Here is a 25,008-nt window from a genome sequence, read left to right as displayed (position 1 = left end):
GCAGGCCACCGCGAACTTAATGGCTGTGCCACTAGACCAGCCCCTTAATTTTTCTTTTTTAATCTGGAGGCTTCTAGAGATTAAAGGGCTGAATAGTTGATGTTATTGAACAGGGAACTTCTGAATAAGTGAGGTTTACAAATTTCTTGAAATCATTCTTGAATAGAAACTTGGTAATTTTTGGTCTTATATTTGAATAAAATGTTATAGATTATTAAACCAATCAATTCCAGAATCCTCAATGGCTTTGATTTTAAAAGCCAAAATAATGGAAATTACTCTCCTGAATGTTAACTAATATATCAAATTAGTGAAATAGAAATGAAGTCACTAAGACACAAGCCGTTAATTGCATAGGAAACTCCAAACATAGCTGAGTTGATAGGCACCTTTTTCTAAAAAAAATACCAGAGGCATGAAAATGATTCTAATTTGTATATTTGCCTAAGATAATAACTGTTCCCAAGAGTTATTTTTGTTAATGACAGCATGGAAAAAGACAATAAAACCGTGGGGCACCCAGTTTTGTGAAATTGGTGTAATTATTAATCACAACCTGGCCCAGTAGTTAAGTAGCCGGTCACCTTGCCAGAGGAAGTTCAAAGGCATTTAGGTGGTTCATTTAAGTTTATGATTTCAAAATATTGAATTAGGCACTGTGGGCTGGGAAGGAACATAGATTAGGGAATTAAACAGCGTACAGCACCTCAGCCAAATAAAGCTGCAGCCCTGGCACAGCTTCTGAATTTGCTGGATGACTTGAACAAGTCACTTAACCTTCCTGTCTTTCAAGTCTCAGGCAGCCAAGTGCCCATAACTGAGAAAGGCAGCAGCAGTCACATTAGATAGAATACATACTGACAATGAGTAAATGGGCAGAATTGCTACACTAAGATCATACACCCACAAAAAGCTCAACAACTATTTTAATTGTGCAACTTTTGATCATTGAATAAGTAGTCTTTAGGCGCAGTTCACTAAAAGGTTTCAGTATGCAATATTCTGCTAAGATTTTAGTGAAGATCAGCTTGCACGTATAAATTCGGTTCATTTCCTAGCCCAAGTTTCACTGCGGGCTGCTAGACTCCTGAAGAAAGTTTATTATGTAGTTTCACCTTAGCAAATTGATAAATCCCAACTCTGAACATCTGAGAAGTTCAAGCTCAAATAACTAGGATCTTTCTCTGCACTCAGCTCTCTTGAAAGAAGTTTAAACATCATCTAGAAATGCCTCGTGTATCTTTCCAGAGCTGTACAGGTTACCTTGACGTCTAAAGTGCTGTGGCCTCACATATGGTGGGCATTCTGCTGATTCTGCGGGATATAAGATCCACAGGTGCCCTTCAGTTAGCACAGTCACATCCAGACTGCCTCAGACAGGGTCATCCTCCCCTACACACTTGGCCTTTATCCCATGTTTTACACAGTACTTTATGTACATTATCTGTCCGTGTATTTACTTATTCATATGTGTGTGCATTTACAGACATTTACTCAGTACTAGTGTTGAAGGTAGACAGTGGTCAAGTCCTCGTCAGATATATGAACATCCTGTGATACTGCTGTAGGAGGACTGCAGTAAGGTCAAATAGCTGGTCTGGAGCACTCAGGAGAAGCGGCTAAAGGAGGTGACCTCGGAGCAGAGTATTGGAGGAAATTTCCAGACCAAAGAAGGAGTGTCTCCAGGCAGAAGGAATAGTGAGAGGAAAGGCACAGAGTTATCAAAGAGCCGGGACTAGTTGAAGAAAGAGTGTGCCCCTTGGTGTGGCTGTAGAATAGGTTATATGGGAGCCTGGGCAAAAAGATGTGTCAGGAGACGAAGCTAGAAAACTAGAGTAGGAAGACCTTTAAAGAACAAACAAACAAGTTTGGGCTTTGGCTTCCAGACGGTGGAGAGGGGTATGGTCAGCTCTGTTCTGTAGAGGATGATTCTGCAGCAGTAAGGAGTGTGGGGTGGAAGAGGGCGCAGGAGCAGACTTGGAGCACGAGGGTAGGAACTTCTGAGCCCACATCAGAGCAGTGGCAAGGAGCCTAGAGAGGAAGAAATGGATTTGAGAAAGATTTGGGTGAATGAAGAATGAACTATATGAGGAGTTGAAATGAAAGGAGGCCTCAAGGCTTTTGGTTTGGGCCACTGAGTAGATGCTGCTGCCGCTGTCCAAGATGAGAAATACAAGAAAAGCAGCAGGATTTGCAAGGAAGATACTTGAGGTCAGTTTGGGGCTCCCTAGGTCTGAAATGCCAGGACAACTGGGGATGTTTAGAATGCAATTACAAATACCAGCTTGGAGCCCAGAAAGACTTAGGGTCAGCGACAGCCAGAGGGAGGGAAGAGGTTACCAAGGGCAAGCAAAAGAAACAATGGAGAGGCTGAGGATGCACCCTGGGAACCATCACTGTCACTGCTAAAGAAAAATGATAGGAATCATGGATGACTCAGTGTGGGGACTAAGGAGAAAGTAGAGTCCAGAAGAAACCCGAGGCTTAGAGCTAGGAAACTGGTAAAATTGTGGTTGCGTTAGAAAAATAAAGAAGTCAGGAAGAGAGAGGAATTTGATGGTCAGTTTTAGGCAAGTTGAAAAGTATTTTCTCTCCTTGTCAATAAACAATAAGACATGCTGCTTCATGCTTGTTTCCATTTATCAGTGCAAATTTTTTAAAGGCTGTCTGACCATCACTGAAAAACGTGGTATTATGTTGGCAAGGCCACTGGCTTGGGAGTCAGAAAGCACTTGAGTTTGTTCTGGACCCACTATTCATTCACATATTTATCACACATTGACTATATGCCATGCTAGATGCTGGCTCACACTGGTGAGGCACCTCCTCCTGTGGAGCTTACAAGGTAATAGAAAGAACTGGTTAATCGAATACACACACATAAATATGTAAATTCAGTTGTACTAAGTGATTTTAAACAGCAGGTGTAGGATATGTATGAATTTATAACTCAGGGACCTCTCCTACAATGAGGGTTAGGGGAAGCTTTTTTGAAGAAATAATATTTGAGTTGAGATCTGATAAAAGAAATGGAAGCAAAGATGGGGGACAGTTTTCCGAGAAAGGAGGAGAGCTTATGTGAAAGGGTGGCAATAGGAGGAAGTATGGCCATTTTGAATTGCTGAGAGAAGGCACTATGGGTGGGGTGGAGAGAAAAGAGTAAAAGGGCCTTTGAACACGTCTTGTGAGATGGGAAGGGTCCAGATAATGCAAGGTTTCCTAGTCTCTCTTTTGATACTCAGTCTGGACAAGAAATGATGGATGCTTGGACCAGAGTGATGGTGAAGAAGGAAAGAAGTGGACTAATGTGTAAGACACTTAAAAGGCCCAGTCAACAGGACTGGAAAGATTGTATGGGAGGAGTGGGATGAAGGGGTCAGAGATGACTCTCAAGCCTCTTTCTCCTTCTGCAACTGGATGGATGACGTTGCCATCCACTAGGATGGAGATCCCGAGAAGAGCAAATAAGCTGGCAGTGGTAGAAGTCCATAAGCTCAGTTCAGGGTATGTTAAGTTCAAGATACATTTGTGATATCCAGACGGAGATTCCAAAATAGGCATTGACACACAGACCTGGAGGAAATGGTCTTGAAAGGAGGTAACAATTTGGGAATCATTGGGATATAGATGGCAATTTAAAACCCTGGTACAGACAGGACCATAGGGATATGGTACCTGGCGAGAAGAAGGCCTCAAACTGAGCCTTTAAAGGAATTGAAACGTTTAAAGTCCTGGCTCGGAAAGAGAACATGGCAACGAGAGTGAGATCATGTGATCAGAGGATTGGTAAGAAAAGCAGGCGAGAAGTGAAAGGAGGAAGGGTTCAAAGTGGAGAGGAGGACCCAGCAAACTGTAGCTTTGGGCAGTGCCTGGAAGAACTCCCCTATTAACCAGGGAGATAACGTTTGCACGTCTCACAGCATTGTTGTGACGCTCAGATCTGATAATGCTTCAGAAATGTCAAATTCTATCAGTTGTTTTATTACATAATTACTTTCACTTCCCAGGGTTCTTTTTTTAAAAAAACACTGCAACCATTCATTCACACTGTTATCTTACTCTTCCAGGCCTTTAGAACAATAAAAGAGCCAAAAAATAGGAATTTGAACATGACAGTGTTCCCAGTCTTTTGCATAACTGCTTGGGAAGTAATTGCACTCACAATCTGGGACATCCCTCCACTTGCTGCTCTCTCCTGCCTTTATCCTAGGAATCTGAAAATCCCCAGAAGCTACTTAGGAACCTGTGGATATAGGCTTGAGCACCTCAATTCTATAAATAAAATCTCTTGGGAATCAGTTCCCTGTGATTAAATGGCTAGCTCTGAGGTGAATGAAGCTTCTGGCATTCAGGGAATGCTTTACTCTCTCAACATTGTGTAATTAGTGACAGCACAAGCTCTCCCCACTTTGACTCTCGAGTGGCCATTACTTGATCTTCAGGAAGAGGGAAGGCCAGGTGACAGTGGCCCCTCTCCACAGAACGTGGGCATCCAGGCATCTAGCATGGTGATTGTCCCTTAACCGCCCTGCTGATGGAGTAGCGGTAGCTGGCACCAAACTCTCCCTCTTCCTGTAGGTCACTGTGGCAACAGTCCAACCACAGTAGACTACTATATACAAATGATTCACTTCCAGCCTCCTGCTTTCTTTTAAAGAGTCAGCTGTCATGTGCTGCCCGTGACTCACTCCAGCGCCTTTGCCCCAGGGCAATAAGCAGTCTAAAGATTACTGCGTTCCAGGCCCCTCCTGAGCCAAGACAGTCACATTGCTTTTTGATGATGCAGCACAGAAGCCTCCTGGCTCATTCCCATCTTCTGTCCTGCCAGCTAAAGCAACATTGTTTCTGAGCATAAGAAAAGGAAGAAGGCAATTTGTATTGCTTTGATTATGCAGGACACAAATTACTCCAGTTGTAGCATGTCCACTGTTGAAGATCTAGAGAGTATTTCCACAGTGATTCAGAGAGAGAGATGGCCAGCAACACTCGATGTTGCTAATTCAGTTTATGCTTATGAGGGAACAGAGACTTTCAGAAGCTTTAGAAGGTGACGCGGAACTTTCCACCCTCTGTAAACTGAGTCTCAGCCGAATGAAGCTCTGCAAAGGGCACTGATCTTAGGTTCATTCCTTCCTTCTCCATTAGTTTTAAAAAACAGACATTGTTTTCTAAACTGTAGTTTTTTCCTGTTGGCCATGTAGCATACCAAGAAATCTGTGAATTCCAAAGGAGGATTTAACTTGAGGAGGGAGTTCTGGTAGTCACATTTCCCTAATCTCATTTTCTGAACGCCTCAGCACCAGTGTCCTTTATATTCCGGAATTGGGCCAGCTGTCATGCATTTTTGCCAAATGTTCATACTGTAGAGGCCACAGACAGATGAAGCTCTTATTGCCTAACTAAATTAAGCTGAAATGTGCCACTGGCAGCATCCCCATTACAGAATTATTCCCTGTCACTATTTCTGTCAGTATGTTTTGATGTTGGGTATATTATGAATATTCATCAATCAAATGAATGGGGCAAGAAGTGTTTTGGATCTGTGTAGGAGCTAAGAAACCCTGTTATGTTTCTTTTTGTAATATAAATGAAAGTTAATTATGTAACTATGAAATCTAACCTATATGGTGATTTTTTTTTTAATCTAACTTGACATTGTTAGCAATCATTCTATGGACAAATCATATTTTATAAGATAGTCTCAGTGGAGTCAAGTTAGGTTTACAGAACATTTATTTTAAATAAGGAATATTATAACCTGGATAACCTGGAGTTTTGAAAGTGAACGTAAACATTCATGTTTGTGGTTAAAACCTGTTTAATAAAGATCAGGTTCATTAAAAATGCAAACTAATCAATAACAAACTAAAACTAGACTTCACCTTTTCCTGTGATAAACAGCAGCCTCACTGACTCATTAAGATAGAATGGAAATAACCTTTTGTGATTCCCCCAATTTCCAGTCATTTAAGGAAGTACTACAATGTTCTTAACACAAAATTCAAGGAACTTTAATTTTTTAAATATTTCATGCATCAATTTCATTAGTAAGAGAATAGTGTTCTGAAATCAAGAAAAGGTTATCACTAATATGAGCTGATCAAATTCACAAACTTACTGAGCATCTATTTCACTAAAGACATTGGGTGAAGCTTTTTCGATGTTACAAAGAAGTAACATGTTCTTTGCCCACAAAGACCTATTAATTTAACTTGGAAGATAGGTTACACAGTGGACAAAGTTTGATAACAATTTAAAACAAGCAGTAATTTGCTTTAACTAAGGAAGTTGTCATGGTATCTAGCCTGTGCTTACTTGCCGAGTGAATGATACACTGTAAGCATTCAAAAACGGAAAGAACACTTGGGGCAGATGTCATCAGAAAAGAATTTACTGAATAGGTGGGATTTGAGCCAAGCCAACTCTTCATAATTTTGCCCCTTGTGGGCTAGGAAGAAAGACAAATCATGATTGGTGTTCGAGTTGACACTGTACAGGGGTCTTCCAGCTGATTATCTGCCTACATCCATGGTATTGATTCATATGTTGCTTTTCCAGTTTACAGAGTTTACTGAAGGCCATTCCTCTAAATATGATGGCAGTTAGTGTTGGCATCTGCGTCTGTAAAGTTGGTTGAGCTGAACAGTATAAAAATGCAAGGAAAGTTAAATGTCTCAATGCAAGATATCATCTATACGCTGAAGATATATATTAGTAGAGTGGTACTTTTTGAGATTAGCTTTTCTAATAACACTTTTGTTAATGGTTAAGAGAAAAATGTTCACAAACTCAATCATGTTGATAAAGTTAATAAGAATTAATTAAAAAAATGAAGCCTTGCCCTTCTGGGCGACTGTTTGCTAACCAGTGGAATGGAGCAGTGCTTCCCAACTGAAGGTGCTCAGGAAGCACCTGAGGGTCCAGTTAACATGCAGGTTCTGAATCTGTGTGTCTGGAGTAGGACCCGAGAATCTGTTTCTAACAGGCTCGCCGAAGAGGTAGATAATGTTGGTCTGTGCACTTTGAGCAGCAAGATTGTGGAGAGAATAACGGTACGCTTTTGCGAGGGATGTGTCCTAAATGGTAATACCCTGTTTAAGGAAAGGAGTGATGACTAGTATTTTATCTGGCTTTTGTCCTTTATTCTCACCCAACTCTATATCTTTGCCTTTAGCACGAAAGCAAGAGATCATCAAAGTCACTGAACAGCTGATCGAAGCCATCAACAATGGGGACTTTGAAGCTTACACGTGAGTGGAGGCACATTTATTTTGCTTTCATGCAGATGGCAGAGTGTTTTCTATAGGAAGGCATTCTTCAGTGTCCCTGAATTCATATGTATTTTACCCCAGGTTTGGCATGTCAACAATAGCTTTATCTCAAGGTGTAAGGACTTAAGTAGCCCCAGGAGAGAAATAAACGTGTATCTGAGCTTTGAGAGAGAGAAGGCAAGACTTCAGATAGGAGGATTGGGAATTTCTGTCCATGGGCAGAAGCCTAACCACCCACACTCCCGTTTGAGCGAAGGCGTGGCAGGCAGAGCCATCCGTGAGAGCAAAGGCACAGGAAACCAGAAAGCACGTGAAAAAGTGCACTTGGTTTAAGAAATGTTTTTCCTCTCAGTGCTGCAGAGGTGCTGGGACGGAGAGAGAGAGGAGGAGGACCTCAGGCAGCCTTCTCCCTCTTAGCCGGCACAGCTCAGCTTCCTCCTCGTCTCTTTTATGAGTCTCTTAGGTAAAATTTTATTTGAAGAAAGGGTTCTAATGCTCAATTTAAAGTTTATAAACTACTGGATCATAGGCACATAAAGGAAGTCACTTCAATCAAACAAAAATAAAGCATTCAAATAAGTAGGGCATGCAAGCTTATTGCACAAATATGTGGGTCAATAAGTTAGCTTTTCGGGTAGAGATAAAAATCCTGCTCAGCCCCCATTACGCAGTACAAGTGAGGTCGTCTTGGATGAAAGAGTTAAATGCAAAGAAGAGGTTGAATCTAGTCTCTGGTTGGAAAGATCTTTCTAAGTTTAAAAGCAAGGGAAGTAATCACAATGAGAGGATAAAACGATTAGGCTACCGAAATAGGTAAAACTTGTACACTTTAATTTTTAAAAAGCCAAAAGAAAACTGAGAGACAAACGATAAATGGAAAAATATTTGTAAAGCATGTCAGAAATTCATTTATATCGAGTGGATAAGATTGAGAAGTAGAGGAACAGGTAAAGGACATGAACTGTTAGCAAAGAGGAAATAAAAATGACACACTAATAAACACATGTCCACACCCACTCATTCGGTGCACGCCAATGTGAAGGCAGGAGGACTTCCAGCCTATCCGATCAGCAGGGATGGAGACGCTGCCGATAGCCAGAGGCGGGCAGAGACTGCAGGACCACAGCCACTGTCCTCCACCACTGGATGGAGCATCAGTGAGGCAAACACTCAGGGTGGTGGTGGTGGCAGGGGTTAGGGGACACTTTGTATACACCAGAAAGCATTTATAAAGGTTCAAATTACTGTTATCCTATAATTCTACTTATAAAACTTTAACATGGGCATGGATTTGGAATCTAAAACATGGACAAAAATGATGAACAAAGATATTTATTGAAGCCATATTCATAATAGTGGAAAATTGGAAACAACTTACATGCCCCACATCATGGTAACTGTTAAGCAATCTGTGGTGTGTTTGGTACAGTGGATGCTCCTGCAGCCTTTCTAGTGATCTGGCAAAATGCTTATGATGTATTCACTGAAGATAAAGCAGGATGTAGAAGTGTGTGTACAGAATTATTACAACTGCATGAGAAAAAGCATTAATGCCAAATTGGTTTTAAAAAGGAAAAAATGGGGCTGGCCTCATGGCCTAGCGGTTAAGCTCGTGCACTCCGCTTCGGCGGCCCAGGATTTCACTGGTTCGGATCCTGGGCGCAGACATGGCACTGCTCATCAGGCCATGCTGAGGCGGCGTCCCATATGCCACAACTAGAAGGACTCACAACTAAAATATACAACTATGTATTGGGGAGATTTGGGAAGAAAAAACAGAAAAAAGAAAAAAACAGATGGGCAACAGTTGTTAGCTCAGGTGCCAATCTTAAAAAAAAGAAAATTTGTTAGAAAAAAAGGAAAAAAGGTGTTCCTCTGGGAGATGAAATTATGTGTAAGGTTTTCTTCCTGCTTCTTTTCAAGTTTTATGTAATAAGTAGGTATTACCTTTATCATCAGTTACAAATAGCCAAATATAAACTATGGAAGACAGTAACTGAATGTAAGAACTAAATTAAATCCAGGACTGCTTCTTATAAACTAAATTAATGTGTGTGCAAATATATACAGAACCTGCTCATACACGCGTATGGATTTGTGTGCATCAGTTCTTTGAGATGACCTAATAAAGCATACTTGGGATGAAGGAAATAGTAAGAAATGGAATTTAAAAGAACACTGTTGTCAGAGACAACACTTTGCTGTTAAACAGTTGTTTAGAACTCTGTGCCATAGAATCTGCTTTTAGGGTATTTTAAATAATGCAATTCCTTGCAATCCCATGAGTTCACTAATTCCTTTGCTTACAGAGGCCTGTAATCTGGCCTCATTTTGTACACTCAGGCCCAGGGATAATCCAACAGGCCCTTCCATTGGGAGCTTTGGGGATGGTTGAATGTATTGGTACAGCTCTGTCAGCTGGTCCTTCGACCACCTGTTCTGAGCGCACACACCCAAGGTTAAGTGGCAGCTTTGTGAATCTTTTATTAACCCAAGCCTGTTAGAGGAGAGAGAGACATATGTACATACGTACAGACGAGAGAGGAAGGGAAAGAGAAGACAGATTAACAGGTTTTAAGATCTGTTGACTCTTTTGATGGTTGGGTAAAAAGATTCATCCTAGGACATTGATTCTCGAGTGCTTTGAAGGCAGTAAAATCACCTAATATAAGTAAAACTGCCTGATAGAAGGAAGGAAAAAATTTTGATTTACCAGTGCTGACAACCAAACGTCATATTTATCAAGGAAGAAATAGCCCCTGGAAGAACAGATTCTTGTTACCATAGGAATGCTGTTCTTCTCATTTTGCTCCTTTGAAAGATTCTATGTATTTGACTTTGAGCTTGAAAGTACCTGCCCACCTGGAAGTCTGAGGCAAAGTGTGAAATTCCTCCCCACTCCCCACCCCACCCCGCCTTTACGGCTTTCTTTACCACAAAGAATAACCACTGTGATTTTATTTTAAAAGTATTTTCTATTTTAGAAGTGTCCTTTAAAAAAACATCAATTCCACATTCTGTGAAGACTACTTGCAAGAACCACAGTGAGTCAGGCTCCTGAACCTGCATTTCTGTTGAATGATTGGCCTCCCAAATGGGGAATTTCCATATAAAATTAGATGTAGCCACCTCATGTTAACAAACAGTCCCATGTATAAGTCGTCTGGTTTCTGAGCACTTTGTGTTTGTTTCTGTTCTAGTATTAATTGTTGTGTGATAATTGTTTCAGAGACTATCTGCCACACAGTAGATGTTTAACAGTTCTTTGTGGAATGAGTAAATTTCTCCAAAGGAAGCCCATTTGCTTTCTCTGAATATTTAAAATGGTGTAGCCCTTTGTTAAATTTCATGTCTAGCATTAAAAAGAAAACTAACATGTGCATTTGAACCTCTCATTAATTCTATTTTAAAAGTTAAACAAACTTTAAACACAAGTTAATTAAGTCTTGTGGACATCGCCAGGAAGTGCAGGATGTCACACCTGCCGTCCAATCAGCAATGTAGATGTTGGACAGGAATGTAGAAGGTGTCAAAAATTATTCCGGAAGTCCTTAATGTCAGAGCCAAAGTTGGTTTTATAGGACAGGGAGAACATTTAAAAATTAATAAACATAAGTCAAGAGAATAAAATTCACGTTGCAATTAAAAAAGGAGAAATTTTAAAGTGGTGTAGGCTATCGTCTGCTGGAACTGGCTGTAGCATCTTGACCGCATCAGAGTTCTCTGCAGAATGCTTGTTTAGAGTCTGTTCCTCAACCCACCTTGCCAAGGCCTGTGATAGAAATTTTATATTTTTAGTGGTTTTTAGAGACACTTTCTTTCACTGACTGTTTGATAAATAAGAATGGATGTGTGTGAAACAGCAGATACATTAACTCGTTTATTGGTTGTTTTCGTTATTTTTTTCCTACAGAAAAATCTGTGACCCAGGCCTCACTGCTTTTGAACCTGAAGCTCTGGGTAATTTAGTGGAAGGGATGGACTTTCATCGCTTCTACTTTGAAAATGGTTCGTTTATTCTACATTTAATAACATGCCTTTTCCAACTTCTCTTTAAATTTCTCCCCCCAATTTTCAGGTTCTTTGGCTCTCTTCTGCAATGAGAATTTTTACCTTAGTCCAGCATTTTATATCATAAAAGTTTTTTGTATTTGAAACTTAAAAAATAATTATGACAGGCTTAAAAGTTTTGGTGTGTTTTGAAAAATATCTGATTTTTTATTAGAAGTAATGTTGATTGAATATACCCCATATAAGTCCCAGTAAATGTATGATATAAGCTGCAAAATGAGTTACCAAGAAATATGTTGAATTATTTCAAGTTTTCATAAAACACTGCTTACGTATGAAAAAATAAACCACAGCATGCTGGAATATTTGACAGAGAAGTGCTTTCAAGCATGTTTAGTGCACACTTTCAAAGTAAAATGTAACTGAAGATGAGTAATCAAATAAATAGTTCAGATTACAAGAATTTTAGTTGTCAGAGAAGAAACAGCCATATTTCCGAGACAGTGACAAAAGAAACTCCTGCAGAAGCCCTCCAGGTCATCAAGAAAAGTAAAACCTACAATTCCTTGTATCCTTCTCCTTTTCCATGCACTAAAGACATTAGGTACCATGTTTCGTTTGCACGATGCACAGAGTGAATTCACCTTTTGCAGCAAGACCTTGATGAATGAGAGGAGTTGCAGTAATGATTAGGACCATCAAGCTCACTTCAGTAATTACAAGCATTGACAAGAATGTTGTGCCTTGGCATGGATTTTTAACTTAAGATATGTTTAATGAGTCACTTTTTCTCATATGCACTAGACATTTGCAAGCAAACAAAGATAATTATGTGGTAAATTGGCCTTAACAAAGCTTCAGTAAATGTTCTCATATTCTCTGCATTCCAGCACTCTGATTGACAGCATTTCATAGTGTTTCCTTCATTTTACTCTCAGTTGACACCATCTCATCTCTAGTAAAAGAATTAACCCAATTAATATTTTAACTTACTTCAACATAACGCTGTACATCATTATGTTCCATAAATACATATTCTTCATGATGCAGTGTTCTATTTTATCTGACTCCAGCACTGAGTAATTTATGCAGATCTATTCTGAGAATGGGAAGCATTTTTTGGATAACAGGTAAAACAGTTCAACCTGTTTTAGTGATCTAAGAGAGTATCATCACCGATCAATCATGTGAACTAATTCTTCATATCTCTTAGTCACTGAATAATTAGAATAAGTAGGTATTGTCAAAACACCGAAGGCTGAAGCCTAGCGAGGGTGCTCAATGAAAGGAAAGAACTAGCAGATCAGGCGACATGCCAACACCAAGTTTGGGATTTTTACTGGATGACCACTGCTGGACTATCATGGAATGGGCTCTACTAAGGAAAGGAGTCCCAGGATGAGATGGAGAAACAAATTCATGTCTTGGCTAGCCTTTTTTGAAGATAGCAATCTCCAGGCTTGATACTTGATGTATTTTCCTTGTCCCATGAACTTCACCAGCTAACAAAAACGACTAAGGCCACAGGATAGCCTGTCAACTGCCCCAGTGGTTTGTTCACTGGAAAGACAGGAACTGCTTTGCGCACCTGGGCCAGGCCTCCTGCGTCTCTGGTTTCTAACCACTTCCCATTATAAATAAATAGATCTCTCCAGCTTTTGCCCTCAAAGTTTTCAAATTGTCTACCAAGGGAATCAAAGAAAATAATGACTGTATCTACTTTTGCTCTCTTTTCCTTCATACTTTGCACGGTACCAGGCACTCAATTAGTGCAACTGAGTAGTAGTTGAATGAATGAATGAATGAATGGCATTCCATCCGTTTGTCCCAACTGAAGTTATTGCTGGTTTTCATTTACTTTACATAGAAATTAAATTCTGGTTTTCATGTTGTTCTCTTTCAGCTTTGTCCAAAAGCAACAAACCAATCCACACTATTATCCTGAACCCCCATGTACATCTGGTAGGCGATGATGCTGCCTGCATAGCATACATCAGGCTCACACAGTACATGGATGGCAGCGGAATGCCAAAGACAATGCAATCAGAAGAGACACGTGTGTGGCACCGCCGAGATGGAAAGTGGCAGAATGTTCATTTTCATCGCTCGGGGTCGCCAACAGTACCCATCAAGTAAATATTTCCAGGCTGTCAGCTTCTTTGTTAATATACCCATGGTCAGCGTCTTTTTCTTATTCCACTGTTAAAAGCATGGCATATGTTATTTAATGCTAGTGGTCAGTTACATTGGTGGGAATAAATGTTTCATGAGAAAAAGTCTGTAATTCTCTGGAAAGATCAATCAGGTCGGCCATTTGTGGTTTGGACCTTGCCCTGGAGCAGTACACAATAGTTTTAGGTAGGAACCTAAATAGTTTTAGATAGGATACCCTATCAAGCTATTTTCTTAGGGTTAAATCAGGGGGAATTCATGTAATAAGGCAAACTATTTGTGACTTTAATGTCGCTATTGGCAGAGGAAGGAGATGTGGGAAGAGTTTCTAAAATGGCCAGTGTAATATCAGGAGCTTCCTTTCATTGGTTATCTCTGGGGCTCAGTCACAGATATTAGGAGAAATTTATAAAATACAGCATTTAAAGCAGGTGTCGGGTCTCAGTGTCTTTCTCCCCACACCACTGTCCCTCAGAGGCCGTGACTGCTCTTCCAGTCGATAATTAGCTAGTTCCTGCACATCCCTCAGGAGCTTAACTTGCACCAGGTAAAACTGAAGATAAAAGACCTTCTCCCCAGGGCACTTGTATTCTAGTTTAGAAAGAAACTTATTCCCAATACCAAAGAAAAAATTATCTAACAAAGTTCATAACCAACTTGAGAGTAATGGAATGAACGACTAACATGCAAACTGTTTAGAACAGTTTAGAAGGATACTTTGTGTAGAAGACAATGGTGGACAAGGTCTTAAATGATGAGTGGAATTTGGAAACAGAGAACAAAGGGAAGATAGTCCAAGCTCAGGGAACCTCATGAAGAAAAGCAGTGTCAGGATGTTAGCTTCATGGGGTAGAGGATTATGGGTAACAAAGGCTGGGTCCAACTGGAGTAAAGGAGAATAGTGGGAAATAAGCCTGCGTCAGTGCAGTGGGGTGAGTTGAAATCAAGAAGGAGAGTTTAGACTCAGGAGAAGTTTGGCCCACTGCTGATCTCATTCCACAGTCTCTCACCAGGATCACTTGTTAATATTTGGGGGTGGAGGATGGGGAGTCAAGTTCATACAAACAGCCATTCAACTCACTCCAGAGAGTTCTTCAAAATTTCTTAGTTTAATAACGTACCACAGTGGTTTTCAAAGGCCTTCTTTATAGCCTTAATAATTATATATCACTGTTGGATTTGTAAAAAGTGGGTCAACAAAGAAGAAAACGAGATAAGTTGAAATCCGTTCTAAAAACAGTAGGTGTGTAATTAAGAGAAAGACAAAAGGAATATAACAATAATGAAGACATCCATTTTTGTGTGTTTGTGTGTTTTTTACCCCAAAGAGGTCCAGCACAAATTGCCAGTTAACACAGAAGGAATTACATTCATACAGTACTAGAGGGTTAGGTTTTTCTGCAATTCCCTGATGAGTTTATGGGATAGAGCCTATTTAAGAAAACTTCATTTTATGCCAAGGGGCTTAAATGGGGCTTCTCTTAATAGGCCCCCCTGTATTCCAAATGGGAAAGACAACCTCTCAGGAAGCACCTCTTTGTGGCAAAACATCTAAGGCCTGAAAACCATTCACAGATGGGGCTTGTAAGTAACATCCTGCTCCTGATACTTTGCGATTGGAGCGAATAAATGAAAAGCTGCATGGCTGTTTTTCTTCCCTTTGAGGATGTTTTCTCTTGCATTATACTCAACGGAAACCATAAAAGGTCTTTGAAAATTCATAGCATTTTTGCATGAGCTCTTGAGTCTAATGTTTGGCACCATTTTGAAGCATAACCCTTATTTAAAAGGTAATAAGTGCTGAGAAGAGCCTGGCTTCAGCATATGGATTGCAGCATTTTAGAATATCCTGGAGTTCTCACATCAAAAGTCCATTATATCTGGGTCAATTCAGACAACTCTCAATTATCCAGACCTAATTTATATCAAGCTCTGGGATCCTTTGGTGTCTTACTGTCTTTTAAGAGGTTGCAATCCTGTGACGCACTTGGCTAAGGTTAGCATGTAAATCAATTTGCCGTGGCTGACTGAGTGTAATGGTATTTGACCGTGAGGACAGGCCACAGGAGGAAGTCAAGCTGAAATTTAAAACTCACGAAGTGAGTAATTCCAGAGGATAATTGAAAGTTGACTGTAATTAAATTCATGCTTGTGTTGTTTTTAAGATTTGTTTCTTAGCTTGTGTGAGAAGGATTCAGATATGTGTGGACCTGTTGTGAATATTTTCCCCACTCAAAACACTGACCCTTGATCAGAGCTTTTAAGAAATTGTGCTGCAAGCTGTTGGTTTAAAGAAACAAGATCTCCAATTAAATAAGAGTAATCATGTTTTCCTACTTTTGAGGCTAAATTCCTTGTTAAATTGACTTCTAGATTTGATTTCCCAAGGAGTCTAATAACGTCAGAAACTAAGGATGAACTTAAACTTTTAGTCTATTTCGTTTGAATGCTAATATTCATTTATTAGTTTGTCTAGTTAAACATGAATGCTTCAAATGTATGCAGCCAGCCCTGCCTATCCGCGGGTTTCACCTCCACAGATACAGAGGGCTGACTCAGGTGCTTGAGCATCAGTGGGTGTTGGTGTCCGCAGGGCTCCTAAAACCAATCCCGCACAGATACCGAGGGACGACTGTACCTAGATTTAATAATGTGATTGAAGCCTGGGTCCCTGTCTTTTTATTTTTGGCTTAGCTCTATGTGGACAAATTGACGGATAAATAATACCACTTTTCTATTTTAATATTGTCTCTTTAGCCTTGTGTATTTTATCTTTTAATGATCACAAGTGAAGATCTCTTATACATGGTATTTTCAGTCTGTTATTTAGCTGAGTTATAAATCATAGCCTGGTCTGATCTTTGGCAAAGCAATTTGACAATATTTTGTAAAACAGTATAATTTATTTCTCCCTCCCTCTTTCTCCTTTCAGCTAAATATCAACAGTGCCACTTCTGCGTTCTCTGTTCTCAAGGCACCTGGATGGTGACCCCGGGCCGTCCTCTCCTCCTCTTCATGCATGTTTCTGAGTGCATGAAGTTGTGAAGGTCCTACGTGTAATGCATATGTGATGCACCATCTAGTCATATATTCCTTCCTATACATTGTTTACACTCCAACCATGGGGATGTTCCATGCAAACTTAAATTACTGTTGGCAAACAATAGGGGGAGGTCAGAAAAAAATTCCACACTATTCCAAGTACAACCTATTCATCAAGTTTCTCTGTTTATGCCAAGACGTAACAGACTTCAACATTATTGTTCTCTGAATGACAGTTTGTAAGAGAAATGTAAATTTTTAAAAACTCTTTGCTGTTAATCTGTTTTGGCTTGTTTGTTTAACAAAAAAGGTAAAAAAAAAAAAAAAACCTTCATTTTTCTGGTGTGATCCTGGTTGAAATGGATGATTTTTCACTGAAAGTTTCGTTGCTGTTTAACAATTAATGTGGGATATGTGAGCAAAATCACTTATGAATGTGGAAGTGAGGGTCAGGGAGTTTGCTCCCCTCTAAAGTCTTGTTGTTTTGGGTCAAACTGTGTAAACTGGAAAAATTCCCATCATTTACGAGTTTGATCACTGTATACTCGCACTGTTCTGGTGAATTCGCTGAATTGAATTTTTTCTCAGATCTGTGATGTTTTCTTCATTTTATCCCATCTCTCTGTTCCTTTTGTTTGCTTCCTTTTTTATTTTTTCCTGTTAGTTTGTGAGAAAAAAGTGAAATTTACATAACGAAGGTAAAATAGAAATTGAGGCCTTTTGGAGGTAGCTAAACTAGCACTTTTGATCATCTTCAGGGCCCACAAAAAGTTGTCAAGAAGATTGAAACATTTTCAATTCGGTTTAGGCTCCAGCTTGGACATAGGGATCCTAACTTATGTTGGAGGTATTAGAATTGTTTAAACTTATGAAAAGGCAGGTCGGTTCCTACTGCACCCGCAGCATGTCCTCCTGACTGGGGCGAGATGGCCGGGAGAAGCCCCGATGGTCGCAGAGCAGGATTTTGTGCAGACGCTCTTCTTTCTGCCTCATCCAATGGGCCCTCCTGCGCCGTCACGGGCTGGTTTTCTGAAGTTAGAGAGGCCTGCAAGTGTTTTCCTTTCTCACAAGTGTTTTGATCTTGATCTCTGTGACTTGTGCTTTTTTAGCTTCCCTCTTGCATCAGAGTAACATTATCTTCCTGCGAGAAGTGAGGATTTTCCAGTTTAAAGAAAAAGAACAGGGAATTGTGCCGGTTTTCTTGTCCTCCTCATTTCTCCTTTGTTGGTTCAGCCGCTGTGAGACGGCTTCTCCCTGAAATGCTTTCTAGTGCATGGTAGCTTCCTCAGCGTTCTTTTAACAATGGTAACCCCCCATCCTCAGAAGCCTGTTTTTAAAGCCGAAGCAAAAGACAAAAACGACAAAAAGTACCCTCCCTCTTTTCTCTCATTTCACCTTTCTGTGTTCATGACTAATCACCTTAGATATTGTTGCTAGTGGATGTATGGTAGATGGATTGAAGCTTTTCTGATAATTACTATACGATTTAAGACAATATATATTTAAAATAAATATATACAGTAAATGTATTGAGCCATGTTATCCTGCCAATGAGATCTGTGAAAAAGTAATGGCCTCATTTTTCCCTTTTTAATTTCTTTTACCTTTTTGTGAAGCGGCTATACGTGGCATACATGTATTTTAAAAAAATAGGTATAGAGTGGTTTTTTTTTTACACTTTTAACTTAGCATGTGATGTTGAAGTATTAACGTAGATCAAGTTTGTCTTCCGCACTAAGACGTGAGGAAATTGTGATTTGTTCTCTCCACCACAACTGAATTACACATTATCTTCTGTCATTTTGAAACACTGCAGTTTACCATGGGACACTGTATATATTTCTTGCCATAATGGTAAATGACTGATTGATATATTTAAGAGTTAATAAATTTGTGATTTCTGCTGACAGTGTGTCCATCTTTATTTCTTAAGAAGAGGTACCATATTTATGCATGCATGATGCTGGCCAGTGCCAATGGCTGTCTGTCCTCCTTTGGTCTCATTAGTACTAACGATTTACCTTTGACATAAGGTGAAGTTATTGAACTGTGCTTCCTTTTAAGAATGTACATGGTGATAATGGCAAGTTAATGTACTGTATGCACAAAATAAATGGTCTCTCCTTGGAAAATTTTTCTGAGAACAAAGTAGTTAAAAACAAGAGTCCTAAAAGTTTCTAAATGTGCTCTCCAATCCATCCCTCCCAGGGCTGACCATATAACACTTCAGTGTTAGCATCTCTAGTATACAGGCAAGCACCTCATCTCCTGCTCCTCGTCTCGCACTTGAGTGTGCAAAAGCACTCAACTTCTTCCAGTTTACTAAAAGCACCTCACAGCTGTTTATATTTCTTACCTAGAATATTCTCCCCCTGCTTCTTCGACCTAATTCTTACTCATTCCTTAAAATTCAGTGCAGACCCTCATCCCGTCCGGCAAACCTTCCTAGACCACGCTCGAAGCTTGCGCACGCGCACTCTCTCAACACTGGCATAGTAGTTTGTGTTTACCTTTCCCACCAGCCACACTGTTTTGAAAATACATCTTTAGTTGTGTCTCCTTTACTGGAGTATAACGCTTCTCTAGGCAAGAACTGTGGATTTGTATCCCAAAACCCACGAAAGGGCCAGGAAGGGAGAAGTTGTTTGTTGTCGAACTGTGGCCAAACCATAAGTGGAACCTCAAGACGTAATCAGATACCTGGGTTTAATGTTTGGCTCTGTTGCTGTTATCTGTGGCACTCTGACCGAGTTGCCTCTTCCCTCTGAAACTTAGTTTCCATATTTGTAAAAGGAGAAAAAAACATACCAACTACTAAGGATATTGTGAGGATAAGACATAATGGGTACAGAGTGCCTAGAATCATATTTGGTAGATAATATTCAATGGTAGCAGCTGTAACGGCTCTAATCACTAATATTAATACCCCCATTGTTCTTATTATTCCTTCCTCAGGGGAGTGAATAACTCCTGTTTTGCTGTGAGCTGCTCTATTTACGTAGGTTTACTGATGTTGCCGAGGATATACTCAGATTCAAATGTCTCAGCAGGGAGATGAGAAATAATGAGGTAGTCATCTAGCCAAAAGTAGGGAAGATGATATGGAGTAGATCAGTATATTCTAGGAAAATTCTCGAGGAATCTTCATCTTAACTGAAATTTTGAATCTCTGTATAAATAAAAGAATTATATCTATTGTAAGAGAAAACAGAAAGCACAACCTTTGAGTGAGGTCATTAAATAAAATTCTACTGACTTGTCCGAACATTCCACTGTTTTCCTGGTCTCTCTTGTGAAAATAAAAGATACGTAAAAAGGTTATAATGCACATCAGCATTCTAGACCTCGGGTCCGTGATCTGAGCAGTAACCCGTCATGAACCGGCGCCTGAGACAGCAGCCCCGAGTTCTCACAGGATTCCCGCCTCATCAAACAAAACCAATTCTCAAAGGCAAGCTGAATTGTCTCCTGGAGAGTCTCGCAGGAAATATTGATGAGATGAAGTATTAATCTTACCGCGCAAGGATTTGCATTTTAAAGCCTTTTACTGCTTTACAACAGAAGTCAGAAATTTCTGGTAGAAGAACTGAAATTTCTGGTAGAAGAAAAACATGAGGAATGTTTTTATCCTTTGTATTAATGTTGCCAACATTTTCAAATTATTTTATATAGAAGTCATGATTTCTGGCTTAATTCATTTGAAAAATTATAAGATCCTGCCACACTGGATCTGTGTTCACTATGGCAACAGACAGGAAAGCCGATGCCTCTTTTAGCGGAGCGGGTGCTCTGCCATACACCCTCCCACCCACAAATGCCGCCCTCCTTTGCGTTTGCTGTCGGCTCCTGTGGACCATGGAGTTTTGGCCTTTTTCTTAAAGTCAGGGAGCACCTCTGTGGGCTCCTCGGGCCTCAGTGCCCAGGTTGGGTATTTGGTTTGCAGGAGTGCTCCCAGCATCCCTAAACCATACTTCTTGAGCAGTCGTCTTCCTGTTAGGCCTCTCCAGCTAAAGTACCCAGAATTATTTTGACTTCATTTTAACAAGAAAATTGAAATGAACACAAAGCACAAAATTTTTCTGAGGTACTATTTGATTACTTAAAGGAAGATCAGCTGCTATTTTCAAGTAAAACGACTTTATTTTATCCCATTCTCAAAGTCCTGAATGGCCAAGAACGGTCCGATATTTTTACTGCTAGGTTTATACAGGCCGCGCAGGATCAACTGTGAACTATTTGTTCAAATCCAGCAACGTTCGGTCTATACCCAGCTGTTCAGAAACTGCTTTGCGGAGGAGGGTGAGTTACCACAAGGCCACCAAGGCCTGACTCGGTTGCTAACACATAAAGGAGTCTGGGTTTAATCTGAATAAGCTCTTTTTGAAGCTGTTAGAACTCAACCCCCCTGCGCTTACCCCTTTCTCGCTCACCTTGAAATCCGCACGCACGCACTGGCACAGCGCCTCTCCGGGGGCCACGCCCCCCGCGCACAGGTGTCCCTGCGGGCCACGCTCAGTTCACGTGCTCGCAGGGGGCCTGACAGCTGCCCGGGAATCGTATTTCCCTGGTGTATTCTCTCCTCCTCTCCACCAGAGTGCAGACTAGACTTTCCTCCACCTCCAGCACTTCCCCCATCTTCACTCAGCTGAGGATCTTCCTTCTGACTTCGCAAGAACTGAAGCGGTCTCTGCCTCTGTCTACGCACCCTGCCTTCTCGCCCTTGCTGTGGATGAATACTTCACAAGCCTGGCAAAGGCCAACACATCCCACTCACACCTACTCACAGGTATTGCTCTAGCAGCTGTCCCACCTCACCCTGTCTCATAAATCATTTCCTCTGTACTGGATAGCCCCACCAACGCCCCATGTCTTTCCTCTACAGCCAGACTCCTTGAAAGGGCTGCCTGCTCTTGCTGCTCGCGCTTTCTCTCCTCGCATTTCTCTAAAACCCACAACAACTGCCTTTACCACTCCACAGAACGGTTCTTCCCAAAGTCACCGGTGCCCACCATGTTGTTAATTCCAAGAATCAGCTTTCAGTCTTCATTCTACTACTTGATCTCTCAGCAGCCTTTGACACAGCTGTTCACTGTCGCAATCTTGAAGCGCGTTCTTCTCTTGTCTTTCAGACAAGACATTTGCCTGATTTTCTTCCTACCGTTCTAGATGCTCCTTCCCAATCTTCAGCTGGTCCCTTTTCATCAACCTGGCTTTTACATTTTGGAACTCTTCTTTTTTCTGTCTTCCCTCACTCCCAGGATGGTTGCATCCAATCTCAATGGCTTGAAATTATTTTACTCTCAAATATGTATCTCCAGCCTGGATCGCTCTCCTGAGCTCCACTCACGTAGCTGGAACTGCCTGCTTGAAATCGGCCTAGTAGATCTGTAGGCATCTCCAAGTGTCCAAAACTGAGCTCTTGCTAGTCTGTGTCAAAACCTGCTCCCCTCACAGGTCTTCCCATACCTCAAGAATTGGACACTCAGTTCTTCCTTTGATCAGGCCAGAAATCGTGGCGTCTTTCTTAATTCCTCTCTTCCTCTTGGAAATTCTGTCACCTGTGCCTCCAAAATATAACCAGAATGTGACCATTGCTTACCATGCCCTCTGCTACCTCCCTTGAGTCAAGTCACCATCGTGTTCTCTGTACTATTGGAATAGCCCCTTAACTGGTCTCTTGGCTTCTGCTCTTGTCTCTCTTCTGTTTACTCTCAATGCAGCATCTAGAATGAGCTGGTTAAAATATAAGTCACTTCTCTGCACAAAACCCTCCAATAGTTTCCCTGATCACTCGGAGTAGAGACCAAAGTCCTTAGAGGCCCTAGCTGATAGGGCTCCCCATTACCTTTCTCGCTCATCCTTCTGTGAACGTGCTAGGAGGGCTCCCACCTCAGGACCTTTGCACTTGCTGGTTACTGGGCCTGAAATACTCTTCCTCAGAGATCCAAGTAGCTATCTCCCTCACTTTGCTATTTCTTTACAAAATTAAGTCATCTTCTCAGTAAAGCCTTCACTGGCCATCTTATCCAAGACTTCACACTTAATTCTCCCACCGGGCCCTTCATATCCTCCTTCCCTGATGTTTTTCCCCTTAGCACTTACTGTTTAACATTGTTTTCCTCATTTTATGTATCTCATGAGGGCAAGGATTTTTGTCTCTTTTGTTCACTGGCGTATTCCCAGCCCCTAGAACAGAGTCTGGAACACAGTAGGTGCTTAATAAATACTTGTAGTTGAATGAATAAATTAATTAATCGCTCTCCTCTTTTAGAGTTAAAAAATCTGCAGCTCCCAGCCCATATATGAGTTGCCTCAGAGAAATCCCAAGGGCTGTAAATTGCCTACATCATAATTACTTGAAAAAAAAATTCTACTGTAGTTCAAGAACAAACTTTCAGCATCAATGAACAAATTCAGAACTTTTTTAAGCTGCAAGTACAGAAAACTGAATTCCAAATATCTTAAATAACAAGAAGAATACATTATTTCACAGAACAAAAGAAAGCTGAGTTAGTTCCATGGTTATTTCAGTGACTCAACCACATGAGAAAGGATCCAGGTTCTTTTCATTTTTCAGCTTGCCCTTCTAAGAGTGTCAACTATACTCCAGGTTACAAGACCTCATGGTCCCAAAATGCATGACTTGGTTCCTAGTGTCACATCCAGTCAGGACAGCATCTGATGGAAGAGCTCTTGCCCGCTCTCCTCCACCCCCACCCCCAGCGAAGAAACATTTCTCAGAAGCCCCGTCGGCCCAGAACTAGGTCCCATGCCATACCTATTGGCTGAAACTGGTAAGGAGCTAACCCAGAGCTGGGGGGCCTCTCCCCCTTATACCATGGGTGTTCAGGGAAGGGAGGATACCTCACAGACTGCATTGTAGAGGTTTTTTTCAAGAAAGAGTTCAGAAACCAACATTGTCTGGTATAGTAAGTACATTGGGAAAGTCAGAAAAATCTTTGTTTTTACTGTCCCATTTAGAGCTGCTATTCTGTCCCTAATGAGAGTGGTGAAAAAATAAAACAGAAGCAAGTGAGTCGTTACCTTCTCCAAACCCTACACCTCGCCCCCTGATGTGTCCCGTCCTGCAGTAAGTTCCTCAGGTGCCGGGTCAGTTCCGTGCTGGAGGATTCTTCCATCATATAAAACACTTTGGGACCAGGAAAGTTTAGTCATTTCACTCCCTCCCGAGTTCTGCCGGGAACTTCAGCCCCCAAAAGAGCCCCTGAAGCCAGGATTGTGTCCTGCTCGTCCAAATACGCTCTTTACCCAACCCTAACTTCAATGAAAAACTTTTACAAAACAAGTAAAGACCACTTGGGGCCTGAAACGACAGGTGGTGATCAATTGTCTTCAGTTCTGCTTTTCTTTTTAATTACTTCAAAGAAATAAAGTAGGAAAGTGGGGGAGTGTAACCACTAAGTAACATCAACCATCTTACTCACCATCCACCCACTTGGTTCTGCCCCGCAAAGTGAACAAAAGAATAAGCGGCTCATCCGCAGAACCCTTCCCGCCTGGTCTGAAGCAACAACTTGCAGTGTGTGGGAGGACGCGTTGAGCTAACGGCTTTGTGATTAAGTGGCGTTATATGTACAATGCTTCTTGTCAGTATCGTTGTTGCAAATGGAGATGACTCAGAGACATCTTCTGCTGAAGGTGGGGTTGGTTACTCACCACAGCCTTTCTTACAAAAGCCTTAGTTCTCACAACTTACCTTCCCCTCATATTTGCTCTTAATATTTTCATGAGCACTTTCACCCCCAAACAAAAGAACTAGATTCTGGCTTGTTCAAATTATGAGGAAAGGACTCCCTCTAGGGCATAGGACAAGTTTTAAAAGTGACAATGGAATTCACACTCCTGCATTCCCCTCTTTCAGTTCATAAGATAACGTGTTACTCCGTCTTGAGACCACTCTGCTAGAAGACGAAGATCTGAGCGTACAACACACGTAAACATGCATACGTAGGAAGAGATATGGAAAATGAAGCACTGTGGGATGGCGAACAGGCATTTGGCTGGCAATGAGAGATGAGTGGGAAAGACAATATAAAATGAAATTTCCTTATAAGGAGGAAACGTTGACCAAGTGCTGACTATGTTACAGGCATGGTGATAAAAATTTTCCCAGAAGGAAAGAGCCCCTTGCCAAGAGATTGCAGCTGTGGGCTTCTACCTCATTCTTAACTGGGCTCCACTGCCCTCTGATTCATGCTAAGGCCACAAAACTCCTTAAAACTTACCCAAGCACATACACCCTACTTTTGGGAGAAGTCATGGAAAGAGGTCCTTCACCACCCAATCCATTACTCATGCCCCAAGAGCCGTTCCCCGGGTTTGAGACATTGAGGCTGGAGAAGCATCCTGGTCTTTAATCATGTTTGCTGTGGGATTTCTATGTTGATGCTACGGCATCAGGAAAGAGGGAATGAAGGAATGAGGGAAAGGGGGCATTTTGAACTCCAGATCTCAGCAGTAGGAAACCTCACGTTCCCTTTAGGGTAGATCC

General features: G+C 41.1%; 1 protein-coding gene across 50 annotated transcripts in view; it reads left to right on the top strand.

Moving 5' to 3' along the window:
* CAMK2D (calcium/calmodulin dependent protein kinase II delta) overlaps positions 1-18,403 on the top strand; it is a 291,337-nt gene extending 272,934 nt beyond the window's left edge. For 22 of the 50 annotated variants that reach the window (XM_070504657.1, XM_070504644.1, XM_070504637.1 and 19 more), the window contains 5 exons: positions 7,175-7,250; positions 11,185-11,279; positions 13,186-13,414; positions 14,943-15,038; positions 16,387-18,403. In XM_070504657.1, coding sequence (XP_070360758.1) covers positions 7,175-7,250; positions 11,185-11,279; positions 13,186-13,414; positions 14,943-15,009 — 467 coding nt within the window. In that variant the 3' untranslated portion in view covers positions 15,010-15,038; positions 16,387-18,403. Of the gene's footprint in view, positions 1-7,174; positions 7,251-11,184; positions 11,280-13,185; positions 13,459-14,942; positions 15,039-16,386 lie in introns of all 50 variants that reach the window. The other 28 variants (XM_070504672.1, XM_070504663.1, XM_070504650.1 and 25 more) reach the window with 3 other exon arrangements.
* The last annotated feature ends 6,605 nt before the right edge of the window (positions 18,404-25,008 follow it).

This window comes from Equus asinus, chromosome 3 (genome assembly GCF_041296235.1).
Source record: "Equus asinus isolate D_3611 breed Donkey chromosome 3, EquAss-T2T_v2, whole genome shotgun sequence".
In the NCBI taxonomy this organism is placed as follows: domain Eukaryota; kingdom Metazoa; phylum Chordata; class Mammalia; order Perissodactyla; family Equidae; genus Equus; species Equus asinus.
The sequence above is the reverse complement of the archived record's forward strand: the minus strand, read 5'-3'. Positions and strand labels throughout refer to the sequence as shown.